Source organism: Podarcis gaigeae, assembly GCF_964106915.1.
Source record: "Podarcis gaigeae genome assembly, chromosome: 5".
NCBI classification, from domain to species: domain Eukaryota; kingdom Metazoa; phylum Chordata; class Lepidosauria; order Squamata; family Lacertidae; genus Podarcis; species Podarcis gaigeae.
Window position 1 is genome coordinate 46,477,905 of NC_139681.1, and position 23,505 is coordinate 46,501,409.

General features: G+C 48.2%; 2 protein-coding genes across 2 annotated transcripts in view; both read right to left on the reverse strand.

Moving 5' to 3' along the window:
• HMX2 (H6 family homeobox 2) overlaps window positions 1–12,293 on the reverse strand; it is a gene marked incomplete at its 5' end in the record, with an annotated part of 32,039 nt that extends 19,746 nt beyond the window's left edge. The window contains one exon of the mRNA XM_083741486.1: window positions 12,130–12,293. Within this exon, the coding sequence (XP_083597612.1) occupies window positions 12,130–12,293 (164 nt within the window). The remainder of the gene's footprint in view (window positions 1–12,129) is intronic.
• On the reverse strand, window positions 11,544–15,509 carry HMX3 (H6 family homeobox 3). The gene is made up of 2 exons (XM_083741483.1): window positions 14,628–15,509; window positions 11,544–13,040 (listed from the first exon to the last, which is right to left on the reverse strand). The coding sequence occupies exons 1-2, from the start codon at window positions 14,998–15,000 to the stop codon at window positions 12,379–12,381; spliced, it is 1,035 nt and encodes a 344-aa protein (XP_083597609.1). The 5' UTR covers window positions 15,001–15,509; the 3' UTR covers window positions 11,544–12,378.
• Window positions 15,510–23,505: the final 7,996 nt, after the last annotated feature.

Consider the following 23,505-nt stretch of genomic DNA (forward strand, 5'->3'; position numbering starts at 1 on the left):
ATCTTTTCGAAAACCAGCTGAAAGCTTGCTTGGAGAGCCGGGTTCGAGGATCCAGAGAGCCCCAGAACTAAAAAGGGTCGTTTCTTTTCCTCGCACTTTTCCTGCTTTCTGCTCAAGTTAGCCACATTATCCGATGAGGCGCCCTCCCCATATATTATTGGACTACAATTCCCACCATCCCTGACCATTGAGCAGCATCGGGAGAGCGCCACGTTAGCTACCTCTGCAATAGCCCAGTTAGTTAGAGTGTAGCGCTGATAATGCCAAAGTTAAGGATTTGATCCCCTATGGGTACATATTCCTGCATTGCATGGGGGTTGGACTAAATCAGGGTTTCCCAGACTTGGGTCTCCAGTTGTTGACTACAACGCCCATCATCCCTTGCCAGCAGGACCAATTGTCAGGCATGATGGGAACTGTAGTCCAAAAGCAGCTGGAGACCCAGGTTTGGAAACCCTGAACTAGATGGTCCACGGGGTCCCTTTCCAACTCTATGAATCTATTACTTGGCTGATAGACCGTGGCTGCCTATAGTCTCCCAGAGGCCATTCTTCTACTTCTATTAAGAATTCTGCCCTCGTTTGCGTCTGGACACCCCAACAATAAATCCCATGCCTTAGGCTTGGTATAGACATCCTGCAGATGCTGTTGGACCCTAACTCCCCAGTCAGCATGGGCAATAGTCAGGGATGATGGGATATGTAGTCCATCAACATGTGCAAGCCAGGCAGCACGTTGGCTACCCCTGCCATAGGCTATAACCCTATCTAGACACTTATTTGGTGATATTTACTTCGGAATAAACATGCGTAGGGGTGCACTGCTCGCTATTAATTCGTGAAAAGGGTACTTTGTCTTCCCGGACCACCCATCATTTCGTTTAAGCGAGGATTGGGCCATAGATCCGTGGGAAAGCATCAGCTTTATACGCAAAAGTTCAGTCTCTGGCATCCCCAGATATGGCTGGGACAACTTTCTGTCTGCAATCCTGGAGAGTAGCTACCAGTCATCTTAGAGCAGGGATGGAGAACCTCTGCGGCTCCCCACTTACTTTCTTTGCTGTACTCTAATTCCCATCACCCCTGGCTATTGCTGGGGTTGATGGGAGCTGAGTCCAAAGCCCTGGGTTCCACCCCTTGGTGTAGAGTGATCTGGGGGCGGGGAACCGTCTTCAGCCCGAGGGTCCCATTCTGTCTCAGGCAGCGTCTCAGGGGCCACAGGTTGGTGGCTGCAGCCGTAGCTATAAGTAAAAGTGACTCTTTTCAGTAGGCTTTTCGAGCCACGCAAAACCCAGAGATCGCTACCCTCCCCGTCTCTCCTCCTAGGCAGCCAAGAAGCACCATCGCAGTTGAAAGCAATATCTCATGGCCTGAGGAGAGTTCTGGAGGGCCTCATTCGCCCCGGTGCCTGGGATTCCCCACTAGATTGATCTGACTGGACACAAGGCCTTCTCCTTTGTTCCCTTTCACACCATTCATAACCTTACATTTATTGGGGTTGCACTATTATGTGTCCTTACCCAGCAGTAGATTCCACTGAATATAGGAAAAGCATAGGCTGGCAAGGCCTCCCCAAGGCACAGAAGGCGCTCTTCTCCAGGCGCTTGGAAAGGTCAATTGCTCTGTTCTGTGCTTTTTCCAGAGCTTAGAATATACAGTGATACCTTGGGTTACAGACTCCGCTAGCCCAGAAATAGTGCCTCGGGTTAAGAACTTTGCTTCAGGATGAGAACAGAAATCGAGCGGCGGCAGCGCGGCGGCAGCGGGAAGCCCCATTAGGTAAAGTGGTGCTTCAGGTTAAGAACAGTTTCAGGTTAAGAACAGACCTCCGGAACGAATTAAGTTCTTAACCCGAGGTACCACTGTACTTTTTCCCGAGGGGAGCCGACCACAACCCTACACTATTTCTCAGAGACCAGGTTTATATCATGGCCTCGCCTTCGACCTAGAGATTCTGCCGGCTGCAGAATTCTGCCTGTCTCGAAAACCCACGCGCTTTTACGCCGACAGAAGTGTCAGAAAAGCTGCCTCCCCACCCACCAAATTATGAAGAACAAAACGCAAGCCCGGTTCATCTGACTCTGATCTAAAAGTGATCTTAAAGTGGTCGGGAGCGAGAGAAGACCAGCGTTCTCACATTGGAGATGACTCTAGTTCCTTGTCTTTGGAAACAGAAAATCTAAGCACCCTCCCCGCCCCAAGCACTCGGAGTGTGGCAATCGGTGCTCCCGATGTCAGTCTATAGGCTTTGGATCAGAGGTTTTGGTTTCCGTCGTGCGCTTCTGGTGAGATGCCAGCTCCACTTTCGGATGGATTTCGTTTCCAAACAAGAAGCGCCTTTACGCATTTTACGCATTGCTCGGTAAGAGAATGTCTGTTGTTATTACGCATATTTCAACCCGGCTTCCAGATTGCTCAGGGCAGCGGCTCCTCTCCCCCACCCCTTTTATTTTTGATTGGTTCAAGGTCATCCAATGAGGTTCGTGACTGAATGGGGATTTGAACTTCTGGCCTTCCTGCTTTAACCACTGCACTACTTTGCTCTTAATTCAGAGATGTGCGTTTTATACTGCGATCTTGGGGGAGAGGCGGAGCGGAGGTGTCATAATTCTGAATGCCTCCCCGCTTTCTTTAACGCTCCCTGCATTTACTAAACTAGCACATTAGTGAGTGGTCTGCCAAACCCTTCTCTTTGATGGACTAGTTTTCTACTACAGGGGAGTGTTGTTTATCCTTTCCTCTCCAGGAAGCAACCAAAAAAATATACCGTAATCCCCCCCATTTGTTATCTAAAGGCGTACAGATCACAACTCAGGAACTCTAATTCACTGCCACTTTATTCAGCATAACTAGTTGAGCAGCCTAAGATCAGAGGATGACAAACAAATCCAAAACACCTCATGCTGTAGTCAGGCTCACGCCTCTCAATGGAATTTTCAGGTAGGCCAACTCCAGATTAAGAAGTCCAGTCAAATCCAGATCAATAGGGATTTTGCCATTACCATCTCTACACTGTTGCAGAACCTACATTTCATCTTAAAAGGAGTGATGGCATTCTTTGCATTGGGTCAACACCATGCAAACTCTGATCCAAAACACCCACCCACCTCACTCACACACGAAAACAAAGATCACCACAGCCAATCACAAACAAACAATCACACCCTAAGCCAACCCCAACCTCTCTAACCACCAAAGGAACACAAGTGAACAACGCAAGCACGCTGACACCAAACTCTACATACATTAAGCATAATAGAAACACCGCTACCCGACCCCACCCCCATCCATCTCCCCTCCCTCCACCCCTTTTCTTTTTTCCCTTTTTTTCTCCCCCTAATAAAAACAAACAAACAAACAAACAAAAACCACCATGCAAACTCAGGAGTTCAAAGGAATTTGTGTCTTTGCCGGAATTAACTAATGGAGACAAAAGTTGTAGATGCCTGCCAGAATCACTGAAAACTCCTTATTACGTAAATGCATTATTGAAAACGGGTGTCTAGCCACATTTTTTAAAAGAAATGGTATTTGGTTAGTCTGATTCAGGAAACAAACACTTTCTGGAGAAGGAGAGGAAGAAGACCCAACTGATGTGGTTGCAAACAGCTGCCAAGCCATTGATCCCACTGAAATCAATGGGACTGGGGTATCCAAGTGGTGCCCTCCAGACAGGTGTGCCAACTTGAATAAAATGGGGGGGGCAGGTAAGCCCCACCCTGCATGGTGCACACACACCATTTGAATAGTAATCTCCCCCAACTTTGGGGGTCAGCCCCCTCAAATATTTTATTGGGCAGGGGGGCTGAAGGGACCTTGGCCCCTAGGAGTTGGCTCCTATGTCTCCAGATATTGCTGGACTCCAACTCCCATCATGCCTAACCACCAGCCATGCTGGTTGGTGTTGATGGGAGTTGTAATCCACAACACTTGGAAGGCATTGAAAGTGTTAGCACACAACTCAGCTTGCTTAGGGATTTGCATGGGGTTGAAGCAGACAGAAAAGGGAGCCTCCAAATTTCTAAACTGTCTCATTGTCCTTTGATCTCTACGCTGACCTTTTCTTTGATGGTAGAATGATATTCTCAGGTTGCAGCTATCTCTTCCTGCCTCCTTCACATTTTCCCTTGAACCCTCTTGGAGAGAGGTCATATTTTGATGTATCTCTGCCGGGTGCAAGGAGCAAGGTGGCTCCCTTGCACCTCCCAACATAATTAGTTAGAACTGGAACTCCTTTCTATAAAACATGTATTTCCTGCAATAAGCCTAAGTTTTCATGTCTGTCCACACCAAGTGTCTCTGTGTGCTATTGCAGCCACTTTCCCCAGCAAAGGGTTCAGCTCACTTTGCAAAGTAAAACAACAGAGGGCCCCACATTGGCTACCCCTGTCATAGGGTTTCATCCTTATTCACACACCCCAGTCTTAGGAGGGACCATAAAAGTCACCTAGGCCAACCCCCTGCTTAAAATGCAGGATCTGCAATGCAGCAGGCAACTATGGTATCCCTGACAAACAGCCACCCAGCCTCTACTTAAAATCCTCCAGTGAAGAAGAGCTAACAAGCTGACCAGATTTAAGAGCGAGAGAAGGGGGTCTGCAAGCATCAGTAGATGAAACTTTTCACAGTGTGGGGGATCAACACTTAAGCAAAGTAGAACTCTCCATGCTTAACACTCCCAAGCCCTAAGAGGGTGGAAAACCTTCTTCAAGTCAAACCCTTCAAGTTATGGCTTCAAGAATGGCTATAGGGTGATAATGTGTAACTGATCCACCATAACCATTCTCAAATATGCTTCCTGTGCATTATGGATCTGGCTATTAGAAGTTAAGCCTCCATTCTATTCAACTTGACATGTTCACTGTCTCCACCCCCATCGTTCAGCCCAGACACTGAGATCCAGCGCCGAGGGCCTTCTGGCGGTTCCCTCATTGCAAGAAGTGAGGCTACAGGGAACCAGACAGAGGGCCTTCTCGGTAGTGGCGCCCGCCCTGTGGAACGCCCTCCCATCAGATGTCAAAGAGATAAAGAATTACCTGACATTGAGAAGACATCTTAAGGCAGCCCTGTTCAGGGAAGTTTTTAATATGTAATGCTGTACTGCTTTTAACATTGATTGGGAGCCGCCCAGAGTGGCTGGGGAAACTCAGCCAGATGGGCGCGGTATAAATAATAAATTATTATTATTATTATATTATTATTAGAACTAGAGGACCTGACTGCTCCACTTGCTGCAAGGGGCACCTGTGGCACTCCAGAGGTTGATGAACTCCCAACTCCCATCATCCCCAGATCTTGTAGCCAATGGCTAGGGATGATGGGAACTGCAGTCCAGCAACCTCTGAATGGCCACAGGTCCCCCACCTCTGGCTTACTTTAAGATCAAGGATGAAGTTCTTTTCAATCTCCCTCCAGCAACCTCATAATTCAACAACAACAACATTAGCAGTGGTTTTAGAGTAAAAAACCAAAATAGATTCAAGTCTTCATTTTCTGCCCTCAAAGCAGGTAAGTCCCTTCAGTTTTACAGATAGAGGGGCAAAAATGACGGCTAAGGAGAAATGACACATTTCTCTCTTTCCCCTTGGCTCCCACAATAAATCTTTGAATGAAATGCAGGATGGGGCACACCCAAATGCAAACCCAAAACTCTAATCACTGGAACACACTGCATGTGCTGTATTGGGAGAATATTGCTAAAATGCAGCAGTTAACAGCCCAGCCTTGTGCTACCTTTACTCCAAAATGAGTCCTCCTGAGTTCAATGGGGCCTATTCTTGTAGAACTTCAGCCTTAGTAGAGCAAGGGAAGTAATATGGGGCAAGGACTACAGTCAAGGGTAGGCAACGAATTCTAAGATTAAGGACACCCAACAGTGTAATTCTAAACAGGCTTGCTAGGGAGTAAGTTTCAGAGTGCTTCACAAGACTAAACAAACTTAGATCTGCATTTCAGGTGTCCCTGTAATGACTGTTCTCTAGGTGGGCAGAAATGTGGAGCTACTGAAAGATCTCTGGGTGATTTGAAATAGATAAGTGAGGATTCCTCAGGGGCAATTATTTAAACAAAGGCGGCAACCAAATGCTATCTCCTCCCTAAATAACCCAGCTGAAATGAAGAGCGGGAGAGAGGATTTGAGTGTGGAAGGTCTGGGGCACCATTCGGTTTTGACACTCAGAATCCTTTTCTGAGTTCAGAATTCTTTCAATCTAAGGAATGACTTTTGCACCAGGTTCCGGTGGGTGGATTTCATGAGTCTATTTTAAAGCGAGACCACAACCCAAAGCAGATCCCGCCAAGCCTGAAGTCTGCTTAGCCCTGCTCTGGGCTCTGAACCTCATGCCAGCACCCTGCCCCACCTCAGAGCTTTGCCACAGAACGCCTATATATCTTGCGCCCTCCCCGCCCCCTCGCTGTTCATTGCCAAGTTAGTAAGGATGTAAGGGGAGAAAAGGAGGGTTGCTTAATCAGATTGAGCCCTGAAAGGATAATTTGCCTGTTTGCGAGCATCCCAAGGTCATCAACACTGACGAAAAGAGCACACAGGAACAATAGATTCATTTGAAACAATATTTTACAGACGTTTGGCGATCAATATGAGCTGCTGTATTATGCCAGGCCAATCTGTTAATGCTCTTAATGGGCTTCTCATTCCGTTTGCACACACTATGCTAAGTCGATAGAGCAAAGTGATTGTTACAGAGACACTTGCAGCAGATTCTGGGGCGGAGGGAGCAGGCGGAGGTTGAGGGAGGAACCCACCCCCGTTTTGAATTTCCAGCAGATTATTATTATTATTACTACTCCCCTCTCCGATCTCACAGTATGCCTAGCTAGGTTTAGTTGGCCAACTTTCTTTCCTTTTTCAAACTGATCCTACCTTCTCCCCTCTCCGCCCAGCGTCCTTCTCGCATTACTTTCCGGGTCCAAGGACGAGGTAGAAACTTTTTTTAAAAAAGGTACGTGTAAAATACCCCTTCCCTACAGAGCAAGATGTTTCAATCGAATTACCTCTTTCAATTCTTCTGCTAAACTCTACAGAGCTGCTGGCTGCTGGCTGCTGGAGGTGGCGTCTGCTCTGCGTTTTAATCTCCACCAAGTCTGCTGAATTCTTCCCCCGCCAGATCTGACGTCCCGAGGAAGTTTTATATCTTGGTGCCTGCTGTTGCCTATACACAGCAAGCCTCTATTTACTCCTAAATAAAAGAAATACATGTATGTTGCTAATACAAACATCCGAGCGAGTCCTGTTCACTGGAGCTTTAAAGAAAGGAATGGCGAAGGTGGGGGGGGGGAGGAGAGACAGAAGAGAACAGGGGAAGATAAAGTAGACTCTCCCTCTCTTGCATGACAAACAAAGGCAGAGATTTGTCAGAGTCCAATTTCGGCAATAAAGAGAAGTGGCGGTGGAGTGGCTGCAGATTAAGAAATGGCAGCAACTGCCTTTGAATCGAGACCAAACAGGCTCGCCTTGGTGGTTTCCAAGAGATTTGTTTGGAACCATTATTATTATTTAAATAAAAGGTACAACAATCCATTGGGGTTGAGTGGCTACTTCCACGTATTGTTTTTTTAGAAGAGAAATAAGCCCTCTTTACTGTCCACTATAAAGGAGCCCCAGTTCAACGCACGCGTTGCATATAAAACGTTTGACATTTCCAAGCGCAGCCTATGTGATCTCAGGTCAGAGGCTCAGGGAAGGCCTGTTCCTTGCGCCCTGGCTAGGGATGGCCAAGTGCGGGCCTAGAAGGAGAGGGTGAGCAAGGGCTCTTACTTAAGCCCCAGATCAAACCCCTGGTCCTTCAACAGCCCAGAGCACACTTTGCAGACCGAAGCAAGTTTGTCTAGGGGGGCGCGCCTGACTTATCCACGCAAATGTCTATAGCTGGCGCGCAATGACGCGCAGGAATTGCTTTTGGGTGGCCGTTTCCCATTCACTCCCACTTGCTACTAAAACATCGCTGGCTTGAATGTGAATGCTTTTCTTTTTTTTCTAAGCAAGACTTGTAGGAGTCCATCCTGGACCTATTCTCCTTTTTAAAAAAGTGGGTCCTTGGACCTTGATTTCAGTGAGCTGCAGACTGCGTTTGAAGGGAGCTGAAATTATACTTAAGCAAGGGCCTCGGGGAGAGAGAGGGAGAGAAGGGGGCAGATCAACAGACGTGAAGTAGTTGTGCTTCCCTTCCAGCGGGTTCCTTCAGGGGGCTAAAGGAAGGAGAAGCCCCTGCTTGGGGCCCTTCAGAGAGAATGGACCTCAGGTCAACAAGAGGTTAGAATGAGAGGCGTAGGGGCGCCCAAGACCTGTCCACACCTCCATTTCCTCACTGCGCACCGGAGTTTGATTTTGAACTCAGCGGCTTGAGCGTTGGTCTTATGAAGGAGGAATTAAGTGGGCTGCGGATCAGGACTTGCTCCCTACCAACTGCCTGTCTAGCTAGTCAAAGGTTCCTAATCGCAGTGTCTGGTGACATCGCGCCTTAAATCGCAGCAGCTTTCGCCAAGCTGGTGCCCTCCAGCTGATGTTGGAATACAACACGCCATGAGCACCAGCCGAAACTGCTGGGAGTTGTACTCCAAAATCTTTGGTTGGCCACTGTGGGAATAGGATGCTGGACTAGACGGGTCATTGGTCTGATGCAGAAGGCTCTCCTTACGTTCTTAAAAAGAGTCTGCTGGATCACACCAGCATCCTGCTCTCACACTGGCCAACCAGCGTTGTACAACCCCCACAGCCCTATATGGGGGCATGTTGGAGAAGGCTGCGTTATAAGGCCTTGACCCCTCGACACATAGGCTAGTGGGGAAACCCTCGCGTCTCAGCCAATAGATATGGACTCTGTTGCAATTCTGAACCGGAACGCTTTGGCAGAGAGGGGAGGGGGAATTGCAGGCAACAGAAGCAGGTGTAACATATAAAAGAAAGATAAAGAAATAAGGTGTGGGGGGGGGCAACAAGCTGTGCTCGCCTCCAACTGGTCCTTTCTCGATTGACTAAAGACAGGGTGAGCCAGGAACCGTTTTCTAGGCACTAACCACAAATAGAGAAGTTATTTTTCTCGGCGTTTGATAACATTGCGGCAGGGTGTTCGCCAATGGAAGGAGATATTTGCTGTTGCAACAGGGCTTTTTAATGGATTGCTAGTGGCTTGGCCCAAAGTTAGTATTGCAAACAGCCCAAAGGCATCAGCTTGTTTGCAGGTGACACAAGGAAGATCGTATTTTGACTCTACATTTCTGTTTATTTTCCATTTATCACACAGGCCAAGAGGTTTTAATCCCAAACGAAAGGAAAATAAATGGTTATCTCTTCTCCTTCCTTCTTGTTTCTTTCTTTTCTGGTGAAACCTTGCCTCAACTGTATACATACATACACACAGAGAATTATTCACGACAGTTTTCTATAAACGGAAAACGATATTATCTCTCAAAGCGGGCCCCAAAGATCTATTGAAGAGCACACGCCCTGTACCAATTGAGCTCAAGAGATGGAACAAAGAAAACAAAAATCGCCCAGAAAAATACTATCTGGGTAAGTTTTCTCTGGAGTGAATAACAACAGAATCATGACCTTTTCTCTCTCTGTGTGTTTCTCCCTCCCTCCCTCTCTTGGATGGACTGCTGAAGAGCAAATTCATTAAAAAGCTGTAGTAAGCATCAATGATTTTCATTCTCTCGGAGTTGAATGGAAAGCTCCAGCAGCCTGATTTGGCGCTTAGAAACATTTTACATTGGCAAACCGGAGTGAAATCGGATTCAAAGTGGGACTAGGAAGGCACTTCCATTAGGGTATAAGGTGCCTTGAATCAGCCCCTGAGTGTTGCGGCTTTGGAGCAGTTCTGCAACAGAGATACACTCGGATTGGAAACCTAATCCCGGCCCCGTGCGCTTGGAGAGGTTCCAGGCACACCAGAAAGGCTCCAGAGTCGGAGTCTCTCCAAAAGTAAAAAAGGGACCAAGCGCGCGTCTTTCCCGATTAGAAGCTTCTGTCAGCCAATCTGATACTGGCGAAGGCTCAGGGTTCTGAGTTCGAATGCTGAGCTGCGGGAGAGGAGGAGGCCACGCGGCGACTCACAGCTGGAACAAGCGGCGCGCGCTGCCCACTTCAGCGCGCAGAAAGGCTGTGCAAATCAATCCTCCCCTCTGCTTGCCTTTCTCCTTCTCTAGCTGTGACGCTAGGGGTTTTTTAACCCGTTGCTCGCGGCGTGTGAAGCCATCAGCCTGCTATCTACTGCAGAACACTCCAGAGAGAGCGGAGAAGGGCCGAAACCAGACGTAGAGCGCATTGGTTCTTGCAAGCACGAGCGTCTCCCCTATTTTCTTTTTTTTAAAAGGACTTCTCTGTAGGACAAAGATCCCCCTCCTAGCCCCACAACCCACCGATCTATTCTCATCCTTAAACAAAACAAAAAAACAACAACCCACCTTTGCTCTGATTCTCAGTTTTATCCCAGTCTCCTGATTCTTTCTCCTACCGAAAGCGACGAGGTCTGTAAATTTAGCCAAAATGCGTCGTTTTGTTTGTGAATGGATGATCTGGAGCAGAAACGTTTACCTGGGACCGCACGTAGGACTTCGAAGGCGCAGCCGATTATCCATAAATCTACAAGGCCCCTAAAACGCCTGCTAGTCTCAGCAACAGGCGTTTTCGACTTATGTGGAGGTTTTTTGTTTTTTTAAAAAACTGCTTTAGAAAAAGTCTCCTCTGCGCAGGCAAACCTGGCCGGCTCGTTCCCCCCACTCCGCCTTTTTTTTTTTTTTTTGAAGAACAAAGACTCCTCTGTCTACCTCTGCAGGTTCAGCGATCCCTTGGAGTTGGAGAGGCGGGCTTCCCTGCGTCCCACTAGCGAGACGGTTTAGGACACCTGTTATCTCTCCTTTCCCAAAGTCCCCTCCTTCCGTTTCTAAAATAATCAAGCAAAACACCACCATCGTCACCAGTAATGAACAGGTTTTCTTTATTTGTTTCAGCCCGCCCCTCCCTCCAATCACGACACTGAATTCTTATAACAATATTTTCTTCTTCTTCTTAAAATTTTAAAAATAGGACTGATCCCTGCTAGAGAGGGAGAAGGTGGGGAGGGGAATAAATCTGGGGAGGCCCGGAAATAATTTGTCAGACAACAGGTGAGAAAGACTGACACGAAAGAATTCGAGATTCCACCCCATTCAGGCGAAAAACCCCACGCGCCCTCCTTGAAACTGACAAGAAAGCTGTACAGAATAGCAAATAAGTTACAATTCGTCTTTAAAGAGACTGATTGTCCATCACTTAAAGCGCCCGACACACTCGACCTCTTGTGAAGTTTGGAGTTCAGGAGCAGCTGCCTTTTGTCCGTCCCCCCTTTTTTGTCTCCCCCGTTATATTTGTGCACTTCTCCCCCCCCCCAAAACCCGACATTTCCTCACCTACAACTCCCCCCACAAAAAATACACCCTATAGTGCTTTCAGAATCGTACAATATTGCACAGGTCAGCGGTATAAACCAGAGGAGCTGCTGCTTTGAAGAAGAAACGGGGACCGGGGAAGGCAAAGAACTACAGCTCTCCACAACATCTTTTTTTATTATGATTATCATGATTATTATTCTGGAAAGAAAGAGAGAACTAAAGATATACGCACCCGGAACAGAATAAAATAAGGAGTGTCATAAATAATCAAGTCAAAAATGGTTCACGGTGACGCTTGCCGCGTTTCTCCTTAGAGATCCCAGAGAACTGGAGACTCGGGCAGTTAGGACCAACAGATCCTTTCAAAAGTGGACCAGGGCCATAAGGCCAGGAGGCTTCCAAGCCACATAGCACCCCCTCCTCTCCCCGCCAGCATTTGGCACCATCTGGACACGTGATTTCTCCCCACCACCACCAGTGCACGAGGGTGATCTCCTTTTGCGCAACGCTTCTCCATTTTTTTTTTTTAAATAGCCAAATCCACCTTAAAGCAGAGCAAAGCTAAGCGCTCTCATCGGCCCCCACTCTCTACTTCTACAGAGCTCGGGTTGTAGTTCTGTGGTGGTCTCACCACGACCGTTCTGTCCTCCTCCTGAACAACCCAAAAGTAGAAGGCGCGAACCGCGAAGGGGAAGAGTCTCTCCACGCCGGGCATTGCGCAGAGCATCCCGACGCTAATGACACAGCCAAATCTTTGCTTGGTTTCTGCTGGTCCTTGGTGATGGGGGGCGATCGCTTCGTCCCGGAGGCCTGGGCTGCGAGAGGCAAGAGAGGGTGGCTGTCCCTCAACGCGGTTCTTAAAGAAGCCACCCTCCTTCCATCCATCCATCCATGACCCCTTCTCATGCCTGCCTTCCTTCCCTCCCTCCCTGCTCCGTTCTCCTCCTGCCTCCCTGACTCGTCCCCTGTCCGTCTGAGCTAGGCCCAGTCCTCAGACGGGCCGCAGGAGCGGCACGGAGGTGACCACGGGGTGCGAGTAGTAGACGGGGTGGGGGAAGGTGAGCAGGGGCTGGCTGACAGGCGCGCTGGCCGCCGTCGGGCCGCCTCCGCCGCCTCCGCCCGCCCCGCTGCCCCCGCCGTCGGCGCCGGCGCTCTCGTGGTACAGGATGGGCACCCGGACAATGCGCTGCGCCGCAGCATGGCTGAGGTTGGCCGCCTCCAGCTCGGCGGCCAGCTGCCGCTTCCACTTGTTGCGCCGGTTCTGGAACCAGATCTTGACCTGAGTCTCGGTGAGGTGGAGCGAGGCGGCCAGGCCGGCGCGCTCGGAGCTGCTCAGGTAGCGCTTCATGTCGAAGGTGGACTCCAGCTGGAAGACCTGACTGCGCGAGAAGACGGTGCGAGTCTTCTTCTTGCGGCAAGGCTTCTTCTCCGGGCTGCCCGCCTCCGACTCGCGCTTTGGCCAGTCCTCGGCGCCGCTCTCCTCCTTCTTCACCTCCTCCGAGTCGCTCTCCTCCAAGATGATCTCGTCGGGGCTCTTGGAGTCCAGCTCCTTCGCCTCTCGCTCGGCCTTCAGCAAGGGCTCGTCCGGGGAGTCCCTGTCTGTGCCCACCGAGGCCGGCGAGGAGTCTCTGAGGTAGGCTTTGTCCACGGAAACTGCAGAGGAACAGCAAGACACACGCACACAAAGAGCAAAAGTCAAGATCCGAGCAGCCAGCGAGGCCACCGTCAGCCCTGCACGACTGTCAAGCTCTCTCTCTCTCTCTCTCTCTCTCTCTCTCTCTCTCTCTCTCTCTCTCTCTCTCTCTCTCTCTCCTCCCTGCTGAGCTGAGTGGAGCTCACTCCCTGGAAAGTGGGCTTGTGACTGAACTCACGAGGGAGTAAGCCTAGTGGGACACAGCTGGGGCTTACTTCCGAGGAAACGCACCTAGGAGGGCGCTGGGACGCTGCCTCTTCGGGGTGACTCTGCAGAGACACTTCCGAGAAAGAGACCTGGCACGTTTGATTCAGTTAATGGGACTTCTCTGCTCGGTAAAGGAAAAAATGCGTAGGATGGCAGTTATGCGAACAGAATGATTAGAGTAGATCCATTGAGATGAATGGCCATGACTAACTTAGGTCCATTCATTTCAATGGGTCTGTTCTGAGTAGGACAACAGGGAGATCTGCAGTACGTATATACTTGGGAAGAAGTCAATTTTATTCCCAGTGATTTAAGTCGGGTTGAAATCCAATGCACACTTCTCTTAGGACTAAGCCCCATTGAGCACTGTGGAACTTCCTCCTGCCCTCCACCCAGCAGCCTTGACTCCCTCCTCTTCCTGCAATGGGCTGGAGAGCAAGTCCCATTAAGTTGTATGGAGCTGACTTTCAAGTTCTGAATTTTTAAGGATTGCAGCCCTGGGCTCCTCCACCGAAAGGCTGCGATCCTAACTGCTCCTAACTTGAGCGTGAGCACCGTGGAAGTCAATGAACTTCCTGAAATGGCCTTTTCCTTGCTTCTCAGGCACATCCCCACCGTTAGCTGATAGGCTGATTTACTTGTGAGTAAGCCTCGTCGGATCCTAGCTACACTTCTTTGGAAATAAGTCCTGTGGGGGATTTCACGGGACTTCCTTCCACGAAAGTGTGGTTGGGACGAGAGGCTGAACCAGAGATAAGATATTTAGATACAGTATGATACATGCCTCTTGTTTCTGAATAAATCCCGTGGAAATTAGAGTGGCACCAAACTTGGAGAGGAGAGGAGAGTAACAGATGGGGCGCAGAGAGGGATGTGAAGGTGGCGAGGGGTGGAAAGAGGGGGACTCCGTTCAGTGCATATAGTTTCTTGGTGATGAAACGAAAGCCAATCTTTGATCTCCACAAAACTAAATAAATGTTCTTCTGGCGAGTGCCTACAAGTCAGCGATGACTAAGGAAACATCGCTACTTCTCACTGATACGGGGAAACCCCAGCTCACACCTGGAAGGCTTTATTTGCCCCGGGGGAGAGCATGTTTGGGAGAGGAAGGGGAGACCTGGCTGACCCTGGAGAGCAGAGACCACCGAGGAAAACCACAACGGAGCAATGGAGATGGAGTCCAATCATCTTGGTGACAAAGACTTGGGCTTCCTTCAGGAAGAGACCTGGACCCCTTTGGCTCGAATGGGTTACTGAAATGGATGGGTGGGGTGGGGGGCTGAATAGACTGGGAAGGGGAAGAGGGAGCGAGATGGAGAGAGGACTTTGATCTCCAGTACCTTCTGGCCTAGGCAGGTGGCCTCCGGCGGGCGTCAAACTGTAAGGATACCACCAGGCAGGGGACCTCTCCAGATAGTGTGCAGGCAAAGCAAATCTCTGCGCCGGGATCTCGAATCTCGGGAAGGCGAGGTCACCCATCTGCGACAGGGCGAAGCCGGCCCCCTCCAGAGCCCCCTTTGCTGCGGGAGGGAAGAGCGCCCGGGGCTGCTTAGGAGACGCCTTGGGGTGGTCCCCATTGAGCAAGTTCTTGATGGAGAACGGCGACTCCTTGGGTTGCGACGACGGAGGGGGCTGCTGCTGCTGCTGCTGCTGTGGCGGCGGCGGCGGGGGCTGCGCTTGGCTGCCGGGGGCGTCCTGTCCGGTCTCGGGCATCCTTCCCACGTTGCCCACGTCCGCGGGACTGCGTTCACACTGCGCTCCGGAGTGGCTCCGAGTTGGCCGATGGCATGGGGGAAGGACGGCAGGGGGAAGGAAGGGGAGAGGGATGGAGTGGAGGTGGGGGCCTCACGACACCCGGACGAGTCCCGGTCCTCCAGCCAGCCAGGCAGCGAGACTTGGAAGTCCGTGGGGGCCGCTTCTCCTCCTCCTCTTCCTCTTCCTCCTCCTGCTGCCGGTGCTGCTGCTGCGGCTTCTCCTGCGTCAACCCGGCGCCGAATACTAACGCGGAAATCCAAATGTCAACCCCAGTGGGGTGGCGCTGGGCGGCGGCAGCGGCGCTGGGGCGCGGAGCGTGGCAAGCGGCCTCGGGCCGGGCAAGGCGTCAGCGGCGTCGGCTGGGCCCCCGGACTCCCCCAGTGCCACTAGGCAGGGCAAAGCAGAGTGAGTGAGGGAGAAGAGGGAGAGAAGCGAGAGGCAGGCGGCGCGCACCCCCCTCCCTCGCCTCTCCCCGCCGCCGCCGCCCCGTCCATCTCTCGCTGCCTCCACGCCCCCCTTCGATTTGGTCCTTTGGCTCTAGGCTACGAGAGCTCGCCTCTTATTGGCTTTATATAGTCCAATTAGGCAGCAAATGAGGACAGGGCTATTAGCACAAAAGGGTATTGGCTCGGTTGAAGAACCGCCGCGCCGAGGAAGGGGGCGACGAGGACGCACAAAGTGAGGACCCCCCTGCAGCACACACACACACACACACACACACACACACACACACACACACTGCTCCCTCTGTACAAGCTCCCCTACCCATGACCCTCCGGAAGAAAGATCAGGAAGAGGGTCGCACGCCAAACCTGCCAGCTAGCCTGGACACCTCCTCTGCGCTATGGGGTTAGCGATGGGGCTGGAGGCAGCGGCAGGGATTTTCCTTGGGGTTGCTTCCCCAAGGATTGGAGGGCGGGGGGGGGGGAGAGACTCGACTGGCCGCCTCCGACGCACCTACAGCAGTAGCCAAACCCAGCCTCGCTCTGGTTCGCTTCCCCGGTGCTGGGGGAGCGAATCCCGTTTGCCTAAAACGGGGCGGCCGGCGCTGCCCTTCTCCAGAGCAGCTTCATCCCATCCGGGGTGAGCCCTCGCGGTGGAAAAGTACCCCAACACCATCAGCACCACACCACCGATCCTATCTCCCCGCACAAAAAAGCTTCGACGTGGGATGTGACCTTTCCCCAGGGGATCCATAGCTCGATCACTTCAAAACCAAAATAAAAAAATAAAAAATGCTGGCCCTTTGGAGAAGGCGCTCGCAATTGACGTGTCAGATTCAAAGCTTCTCCACAGAGCTATTTCCCGAGAGAGAAATAAAGATAAATGGAGAACCGGATCCAAATAGATATAGACTGTTCTCTCTATAGATCAAGACAGATAATTGTTGCCAAACCAAACGTCACCAGCAGCCTAAGACCAGATGAACAGGAACGGGCTGAAAGCAAAGTGTTCCTCGCCACGGACGCCAAAAGGCCACAGATGCACCGATTAATAATAATAATAATAATAATAATAATAATAATAATATACTCTAGAACTTAAGCCCCTTTGGTTCCGGTGAGTCAAATATGTTTAGGAGCGAGGATAAGTCTAAGAGCCTAAAGCTATTGCTCGTTGTGAATATTCTGCGAAGAGGTTTTTCATTCATGTAAAACCGGTCTGTCTCTCATTAGGTTGCTTTCTGCATCCTCTGAACTCTCTCATGTTTAAGCAAAATAGATTTAGGGCAACCCTATGCCTTTGAACTTAGCGGGGTTTGCTTCTGAATACACATTGTAGCATCACCTTGTTAAAGTCTGAATATGGTTTCCTAAATATTGGTAAGGTAAATTTACAGCAAGAACGCCGCACAACTATGCTCAGGTAGTTTTGGAGGTTTCACCTAAAAAAAGAGGTTGCCTGCTACTTGCCAAAATGTTGTTTTTTAAAAAAGTGGGACAGAATAAAACATATGTGGAGGACACAGTGCTTTCTACACTCACACGCCGGACACACTCTCCTCTAATGTGCCTTGCTTGAATTTAGTTTTTCTTTTTTGCAGTTAGGTTTATTGCTTTTTTGGTATTTTTTTTTGGGGGGGGAACAAATGTGGTAAGAAATGTGAAGGGTGCTTATAATGGAACAGAAGCAAATCCCCCCCTCTTTTTTTTTTAAAAAAAACCTGAACTTAAAAATACTTTGGCTGCCCTGCACACATCTATTTTTTGCTGCTGACACGAGGAAATCGAAGGAAACGATCGTGGGAATCTAATCAAAGTCACTACTTTGCAACTGAAAAAAATCCATTCAGCTACAATAGTTCGTTTTGCTTCCCATATTTTTCCAGATATCCCTGCCACATCCTACCTACCACTTTTGCAAATTCTTTTCTTTCTTTCTTTCTTTCTTTCTTTCTTTCTTTCTTTCTTTCTTTCTTTTTAGAGTCACGGACTCCTTCCCCATACCCATATTGCCCGTCTACAAATCATTCCTAAAATTAAACACACATTTTCCGAATGGTTTACACTATTAATATTGTTATTGTTATTATTATTACTACTACTACAGGGGAAGAGGACAACCATCATGGATCGCGTCATTGCTTTCAGACAGAAATCCGCGTTAAAACTTTATGGACACCCCGCTCTAGAGCAGTGTTGGCTTGGCTTATCTGACATGCCTTCAAAAAAAACCGGGCAAACATGAAGATGCTGCCGAGGTGCCTCTAAAGAGAAACAAACCACCCTGGGTGAAATCAAGCTTTTGACCAGTGTCACATCTGGCTCTCGCAGAAAATGAAGATTGGTCTTTATAGACTTCGAAGATGACCTGTGAAATATATCTTAGACGCACACCTACTCACCGAGTGCATTATAGTTGGCTGAAAAGATATGAAAAATGTAATGAAATAGAAGTTCCTATTAATGTCATTGCTGGGAGAAGGAGGTGTCTGTTGTTGTTGTTGTTCCTCCCTCTCACCCCTTTTTGTTTCAGTTACAGATAGAAGATGGATACAGAAGAAGTGTGCATGCACACGAAAGCTCATACCAAGAACTAACTTGGTCTTTAAGGTGCTACTGGAAGGAATCCCTTTTTGTTTGTTTGCTTTTGTAACTCGGCAAAGTCACACGCCGTGGAAGTCGGTAGCTGTATGAATAACCACAGGACAGATCAGAATAGATCTCTTTATAAATCCGATTTGCCTAAGTGGCTGCTGCTTCTGAGAAATCGTGACTCTCTCTTCCTCTTATCGAGATCGTTCTCAAATGAAAGTCACGTAACACATGGATTTTCCCCCACCGCCACCCTCCCCAAAACCCATTGCTTCCTTGTCGCTATAGTGTAGTCTTGGTGTCGTCAAGATGGAATTATTGGCATGGTCTTCATGATCGGCGATCAAAAAGAAAAGCAGATGCCTATCACTAGTTTGACTGCCTCAATCCTAAGTATATCGGATATACATTGTTTTGAATGGCGTTGCCACCAGCGCTTTGTGGAGCGCGTGTTTGCGCTGGGGGAATTAATTACGTGGAGCAACCAAAATAATCCGCTTGCACTCTTCCCGGCTCCGGTTTTCCCCTTAGCAAAACTAAAGGGCATAGCGCCCTCTGTTGGACTTCCCTGCGATAAAGAACCATGGTTTCTGCTTTATTCTACGCGACCGTTCAAGAGTCTTCTGGGGTCCAGCTGCTGTGCGTGTGACTGTGTCCATTTTCCACCGAGATCCAGAAAGAAGAGACCCGTGGCATCCTAAAGACGAACAGTTTTATTGTGACATAAGACTTTTGTGGATTACGGTAGTACCCACTTCAAGAGGTGCTTGAATTAAGTTCATGCTTCCAGAGGCATGGCTGTGCTTACGCTACTGCAAAACCTCCAGAGTCCTGCAGCACCTTAATTAAAGAGAAGTCGTTCACCCAAGTCTACACCATTATAAATTTGCTGGTCTTTAAGGTGCTACAGGATTCTTCCTTAGGAAATGAGGCAGGCCCTAGTCCATCAAACTTTTCGCCAGGATAAATCTGTCTTCTTTTTTAAGGTGGCTGCTGTGCATGCTGGTCCTACTATTAGGCAGAGTGGGGCAGCTGCCTTAGCCGGCAGAAGCTGAGGGTGGGCGGCAACAGTGGGCCAACCATATCCCCTGAGTGTCCCAAGCTTGCCTCCCCTGCACAGTTTAAGCAAGTGTGTTGCCTCAGAGTTGAAATCAGATTCAGCTGCCCCCCTGGTTGTATTTTTTATATGGAGATGGGAAGGATACCAAGGCAGCAAAATGTAATGGACCAGCCCTGCTGCTGTAACTAACTGTGCAATCCTACACATGCATACTTAGAAGGAAGCCTGACTCAGTTACTCCTAGTAGATTGAAACTTAACACGCTTACCTTCCCTCTGGAATATATGAATTTAGGCTTTGTACCCACTCCTATTTATTCTGCATCCAATGCTGCTTTGGCAAACAGTACATACATGACTTTATGCATATGTCCTGTTGTTTCTTACAAAATGTTGTTGTGGTCCCCCCCCCCCCCACTCAGTTTTGACCTGAATTGAGAAAAAGAACAACCTAAACCAGTCATGTGTACACAGCCTTAGTATGATACAAATGGCAAATGAACCAACCCAGGGATCTTGTACAGGCAGGCTTTGCCATATATTGTTGGACTACAATTCTGATCAACCCCAACCAAGAGATAGGGATGATGGGAGCTGTAGTCCAAAATAGCCACAGGGAGCCACTTTAGCTGTCTCTGATGAACATCACAAGAAGTTCTTGTCTGGCTATACTGCTTTTAACAGCACTTTGGCTTACTGGATCTTAAACTCAAAGGAAATAAATATATTAGAAGGCCCTGCATTTGATGCAAAGGGAGAAACAGACAAAGATCAAGTGATCCCGCCTTCTGTCTGGAAGGACCAGCTTCTCCTTATGCAATATTGATGCCTGAATGGAATCGTTTCTATTTCTGGGGCCTGCGAAGAAGAACTAGTGACGCCTCTTGGCTTGGATTCCAGGGCACAGTTCAGCTGCTCAAATACCATTCACCTCAGTGGGATTTCAGCATCCCTATTTCAGCAGTAACTGTGCCTCAAACACGTTTCCTGGACTGAGCGATGCACAGCTCAATGGACCTTCAGGAGGAACAGAGCAATTTTTGCCAGTCTGAAATACACGGCAAGTTTAACAATGTACACCAAACAAACTATTAATTTCTTTTAGCTCTCTTTCTCTGTGTATTGGGGAAGGAAGCACGGAAAACACGTGGTTACATATTTTACAATATAACTAAGTGAACTGGGATTATTTACCACACAGTGTGCAGTATATATTCCTTTCTGTACTTTTCTGCTGTGTCCTTTCTCTCCCCATGAGAACCTAAGAGAAGCCTTCTGGATCAGGCCAGTGACCCATCTAGTCCACTATCCTGTCCTCACAGCTGCCAACCGGAAGCCTGTGGAAAGCATGCAAGCAAGACCATAGTGCAATAACCCTCTCCACTCCTGTGGTTTCCAGCAACTGGTATTCTCTGGATATCTGACTATCCAGAGGTAGAACATAGCCATCAGGGTTAATAGCCATTGATAGCCTTATTCTCCATGGATTTGTCTAAGCTCCTTTAAAGACACCCAACTTGGTTTCCATCGCTACCTCTTGTGGGAACAAATTCCACAGCTTGACTGTGAGCTATGTGAAGAAGTTCTTTTCTCCCCTTCCGACATTCAGCTTCGTTGGATGTCTCCAAATTCTAGTGTTATGAGAGAGGAAGAAAAACTAGCTGTCTCTGCTTTCTTCACACCAGGCTTAATTTTAAACATCTCCGTCATGCATCATCTCACTTGTCTTTTCTCTGAACCTTTCCTCATGTGGGAGTTGCTCTGTTTCCATGATAATTTTGGACTTTCTCCTTTGTGTGCTGCCTTTTTGGACCATCAAGTCTCCAGGCAGGGTCCATTCCCCTCAGTAAGAGCTGGAACCTGATTGCAGAAGTTTCAAATGGGTTGAGTCAATTACTAGATTTGTTCAAGTTGCATAGATTTGTATATAGGTAAACATGATGGCTTGAATTCTAAGTTAAGGTATCCCAGTATTTTGCACCTCTTCCACTTTCCCCCAACTTACTTGCACAGCTCCCTCTTTGCCCTCTAGTGTGGCACCATTGCTAGAAGGTTTCAGCACTCAGGAAAACAAGAAGGATAGTGTCATGCCAGAGGGACCAAAGGCACCTTTGCAAATAAGCTGGAGGCATTCCGTCCCATATTTTGACACATAGTATGCATTCACATGCAGAGGAATCCATTTAATGCTGCACACCTATGTTCTATCCCTTGTGTCCAATGATAGTTATTCCAGAATAACAGGCCTCTTTGGTTATACATTTGCATTCACCAACATATATATAATTTCCACTTTATATTGCCAGTGAAAGCGTGGGAAGAAAAACCTACCTCTTTACCATACTTTAACTGACTTAATTGTAACAACTGCAAGATGGTTAAAGGCTGTTAAGTGATCTTGAGTATCTGTGCAACTTTAAAGAGAGTGCCTGAGGTGGAGGAGAAGATAGATGCGATTTTACCTGGCCAAGAAAATGGCATGACAGAGTACCGAGTGAGATAAACATCTATGGAAATATAGACCAGCCAGTGCTGCCAGTCAGATCCACAACCCACTTAAGCTGAGGCTCTTGGATTTCAGTGAAACCAATGAGACAAAGCAGACTTCAGTTTGAGTAGCTCAGCTGCCTTGGTGGCTTTCCAAAATCAGAGGACACACCGCAGTTTACAAACTCTCAGACAGGATGGTATTTCTCTAACTTAAAAGTGAACTGTGAAACCTTCTCTATTATCTTGATTTAAAGGCACATTAGATGGGAGAGTGTTTTCATTTTGTTTTGATTAGCATGTAATGATTTTTGAAAAAAAGGGTGGGCAATATTTGGCAATTGTTAAGAACATAAAACATTATTATTATTATTATTATTATTATTAAAATCAAGGCCTGGTCAGGTTCAAAATCACTACTTTGATGGAGAAACCAGAACCAGGGAACTTTATGCCATCATTTCATAAGGAGACCATTGTGGTGGAATGTGCAGGCACATGTTTGCAGGCACAAACAGTATTGAAACAGAATCATGCAAAGCCACCCCAATACCATCATGAGCACAAACCATCATAAATGTGTAATGGAAGGAACATCTACAGAAGGCCCCAAGCTAGGTTTGAGTCTAGTGGCAGAAAGGAGGTGCGTGTAAATTCAGTAAATAAATGAACAGAATAAAAGACTTCAAGTGTGTTGGGGCTGCCTGAGACAGAACAGCAAATGACACTCCTACTCAAGGAGAATATTAGTACCCAGGACCAGCTGAATTGTTTGCCACCTCTGGTCAAAAAATAAAAAAATCCCACAAGTGTTTCTCCTTGGGAGTAAAGGATCAACAATAATAAATGGAATGGCTAACAAATTGCTGACCCTTCATGACACCCAGAATAATCTGCCTCAGGTTGAGGGATGGGAAAGCTGTGTTTTCCCAGCTATTGATGGACTCCAGTTGCTATCAACCCCATCCAGAAAGGAAGATAGGAGTTGTAGTGCAACAGTACCTGGAGCTCCACAGGTTCCCCATGACTCCTTGAAATAAGGGTAGAGTCAGTGGCGTAGCATGGGGGGTGCAGGGGGGGCCGGCCACACCGGGTGCAACATCTGGGGGGGGGCCGCGGAAGAGACTCGAGTGCTAAAATCCACGGGTTAGGGGGCGCAAATTACTTGCCTTGCCCCAGGTGCTGACAACCCACGCTACGCCACTGGGTAGAGTCAGGCCTGATGGGTGGCCTTGGGCATGCCCAGTGAAAGCGTTGACGCCTTCTTCCTCTTTGATCAGCAGTCCCATCACATGATGCTTTTGAATGTACCTTCAGACGCATCTCTTGGAAAATTGATTGTGGGATATGTTCCCTAAACCCCTCTTGGATATGTGAAATTTAAGTGCGCAAGATTTGTGGATGGTAGGTTGGTTTTGTTTTGTGGAAAGAGAGGAGAAAAGGACAGAGGTACATTGTTTCCCCACATGTCTGCAGATTATTCCTATCTGGTCAGTGCAAGCTGTTTGCTTCTGCTTTAAAAATGGATGTCATAAGTCCATTCAAATATACTAAACACCGAATTTCTAAAAGCTCTAGTAGTGAGTTGCTGGACCCTAAAATGTAGACATTTTCAAGCCTAGCTACTACTACTGTACAGAATCCCTGTACAACAGAAGGTTAACAAAATGAGAGGACTCACATACTGCAAGTTAAAATGTTACTATATATACAGCATATATAGTTAACTGGGAAATGGTGGCCCTTGAAATCTTTACTATTTTGTGGGGGGAGGCAAATGATAAGACCCCAGGCTTCATATACATATTTCACACGAATGCTCCAATCCAATCCCAAATATATCCACTCAGGAATAATTTACATTTGTTTAAATAATTTAGAT